The following is a 3343-nucleotide window of genomic DNA, read 5'->3' as shown; positions in this document are numbered from 1 at the left end:
TGCCAACCTCAACCTCTAGGTGGTTAGCTAGAGATCTCTTATCATTGTAAGATGCCAAATTGCCACCCATGCATGGTGTTAAAATTTGGTTCATACCTGACCCATTCCACCTCAAAGTGAAAGCCATATCTTTGGAATATATAACTACCATGGATTTTGCCTTAGGACTCGCTTCCTCTTTTACTAAGTGGTGAAAGGGGAGTGGAGGTCATGCTAGAAGGGTGCTAGATGCAATATATCCAAACCACGGGCACTACACTGAATTGCACACTATGAAATTAACATGACCTCTTACCCACCTTTCACAACCACCTCAACATCTCGAAGGTCTTGCATGAGAGGTTAGGGTAGCTCTCTCATCTTCCGACTGAAGCATACCATGTCAAAGTGGGACTCCACCAGCATAGGTGATGCAACCTACCGTACTCCAAATGCAGTTTTTTCACAAGAGAATCATGATTTTTGCTTTCTATGTTTAGAATGTTGAATAATCTCCAGGTGAAGGGACACTATTTTGAAAATAGAAATATCTATATGAATGTCTTCAAAAGGTCATGTTGGCCTATGCATACAATGATGTCCATGTCGGTATGTACCATCTTGGGGAAGGGGGGGGGGGGGGGGGGGGGGGGGCTCCTTTATAATGAAAAGACGACAGTAGAACCCTCTACATTACAACTAAAATGAAAATTTGCATCCTCGTGTACACATCAAGCCTTGGAGAATATTGGGTCAACCCTACAAATTTGGAGATGCTTTTGGTTTCCCTACACAAATGCTTTGGGCCTCGGGATAGGACAAATGACAATGACAATGATAAGGGGCTCTAGACAAGGTGACTACAACATACATCTTCTCTTGAAAAAGGGTTACAATATACGATTAAGTCCCTTACAAAGAAGGGAGATAAAATCTACATGAATACACATTTAATTGCCAGAGCCTCTCTCTAAATGTCTCAACAGACAAACTAAGAGACTGGGATTCGCAGAACAGGGGGAAAGGTGCAAATGGATACAGCACACATCTCTTTCTATATAAAAGCTATAGCATCATATGTCACCTACCATAAAGAGCATACATACATACAATGATGCATGTATGGCCCTTCTAAGGAAAGTATACCCAAACAGCCTTGTATTCATACATAACTCTGTGCAAAGAAATTATTGCTCGAGAGGAGACCGGGTAGGCACTGGGCCTCTGGCTGTGAGAGTAGTTAACCTAGTAGAAACTACAAATACATTTCAATAAAGAAATTGAGTGGCAAAAGGATGCAAAGCATTGTCAGGAAAATTATTGCTCGAGGGGAGACCGGGTATGCATTGGGCCTTTGGCTGTGAGAGGAGTTAACCTAGTGTAAATAAGGGTGTTAAGGTGCACACAGAGTGGCTGATGGCCTGTGCACCTATACACTAAAAACTAATGAACACAAGGGATAATAGTAGTGGTAAAACACACTCAGATATCCTTTCAACATTTGTTAGTACCTCAGGGCTCAGGGCAAATATATGACAGATGCAATAGGGCCATCTGTTCCTACACAAAGTTACCTCGATTTCTCCAACATAAATGCAATGTTACCTTGGACATGACTGACGTAACTTGCACTATGTTGGAATGCAAGCTTCTATGTTGGCGCAAATGCATAGTTTTCCTTGAGTGTTCTGAGAATGACACAAATCATTGCATGGCAGAAGAAGACAAGCTCCACAAATACACATAATCCACGTGCACACACTTTGTTGTAAAGAACAAGGGCCACCTCTTCCTGCCTCACGCTGCTACACGCAGACTCGAGACCCTTGACCTGCGACCGAAGTCCAGAAAGTCGTGTTGTCGACACCTCTTCAAGTTTCGATGCAAGGAGTTCCTGCTCAGAAAGAAGGTGCCGATTTTGCTCGACAAGAAACTTTTCACCTTGCAAAGCTTTCTTAATGGTGTCGTTAAGTACACTCAAGCACATCTGAGCTTCTAACTTCTCTGTGTGCTCTCTTTTCAGCTCCTTTTCAAGCTCCTCATACCTTGCCTTCTCCTGCCGAAGATCTTCGACGAGGACCTCCCGCTCATGCAGCAGGTTTTCCAAAAGTGTAAAACATTGAGCAGGCTCCATTTCACTGGTACACAAGGGCTCATCCTTAACACGGTGTTCAAGTTTCTCAGCGATGGCATCGTTCAAAGCCTTCAACTCTGATAGCTCTGTGGAATTCCATGTGCAAAAGCAAGTAGTGTAAACCCCCATCTCCATACACAATTCAGAAGCAATATTTGCATCCACACTCGCACTCTGACATGCTCATTACAAACCGCATACGTGAATGTACAATCTGGACATGAAAAAATTGTTCCTATGCGCATGAAATTGCACCACTTACAACAGCATCATGATGAAGCGCAAAAATGCACAAAACTCCATACACAACACACAAGCTGTATTTGCAATCATGGATGCGAGATCATCATCCCTATGTGGATGCAATTGTACCACTCACAACAGCATCATGCAAATCTGCCTGTAAATATGCACAAATCTCCATACAAAACACAAAAGCCGTATTTGCATCCACCCCACAACATCATACGCCTGCTCATTGCAAACCTCACCCGCATACAGGTACAAATGTGCAATCATGGACATGAAATAGTCGGTACCTATGCACACGCAATTGTTCAAATCGCGACAGCATCATGGTGAAGCTTATGTGAGAATAAGCATGCACACAGAGAGTCATACCTAGCGCATAAGTGTCTTTGGCGCTTTCAAGAGCTACGAGCGCTGTCCGCACTTTCTCCGCAGACTCGGCCTCGCTGGCGACCTCTGCAACGCCATTGTTGAGAGCTTCCACGCCCATTTTTCCAATCTCGTGGAGACAAAGAGCGAGAGAGCTCTGATGCCATTTCTGCAAAGAGTTTCCTCGTAAAGAGCAACGCGTGTCTTTATGCTCACTCCACCTCATCATTTATCATTTATTCCAGCACATAGAGGAGAGAGCAAACAACAACTGGGAGGCTCGTGTCACATTGGAGCACGCTAATAAGCGCTGTCAAACAGAGGTGGCAGTGGGCACCCCCTCATTTGTTAAACTAGTACGGCCAGCCGCCTTCAGCGGCCTCTCTCTCTCCCCCTCTCTCCCTCTTTATCGCGTGCATTTTTTTAGTTATGGACTTTGGCCTTCAGGTCGCAGATTGCGACATGTGTAAAGGGCTCCCCCTTTCCGCCATATTATGTTAGTAGATTGTTTGCAAAAGTGTGATTTTGGGGCTCGAGACTTTGTCAGTATGTTTGAACGATTCTCGAGAAAGCCAAATTAGGCAACTCTCGTTGAGACTGAATCTCTCTCTC

General features: G+C 44.3%; 1 protein-coding gene across 1 annotated transcript; it reads right to left on the bottom strand.

Annotated features, from left to right (window-relative positions):
- Nucleotides 1–851: 851 nt before the first annotated feature.
- LOC147443075 (uncharacterized) lies at nucleotides 852–2955 on the bottom strand. Its single transcript, XM_086529780.1, has 2 exons — nucleotides 2735–2955; nucleotides 852–2199 (listed from the first exon to the last, which is right to left on the bottom strand). Exons 1-2 carry the CDS (start codon nucleotides 2850–2852, stop codon nucleotides 1631–1633), a joined length of 687 nt encoding a protein of 228 aa, XP_086385906.1. The 5' UTR covers nucleotides 2853–2955; the 3' UTR covers nucleotides 852–1630.
- Between the last annotated feature and the right edge of the window lie 388 nt (nucleotides 2956–3343).

Source organism: Adiantum capillus-veneris, chromosome 14, assembly GCF_014529385.1.
Source record: "Adiantum capillus-veneris isolate H3 chromosome 14, ASM1452938v2, whole genome shotgun sequence".
In the NCBI taxonomy this organism is placed as follows: domain Eukaryota; kingdom Viridiplantae; phylum Streptophyta; class Polypodiopsida; order Polypodiales; family Pteridaceae; genus Adiantum; species Adiantum capillus-veneris.
The sequence above is the reverse complement of the archived record's forward strand: the minus strand, read 5'-3'. Positions and strand labels throughout refer to the sequence as shown.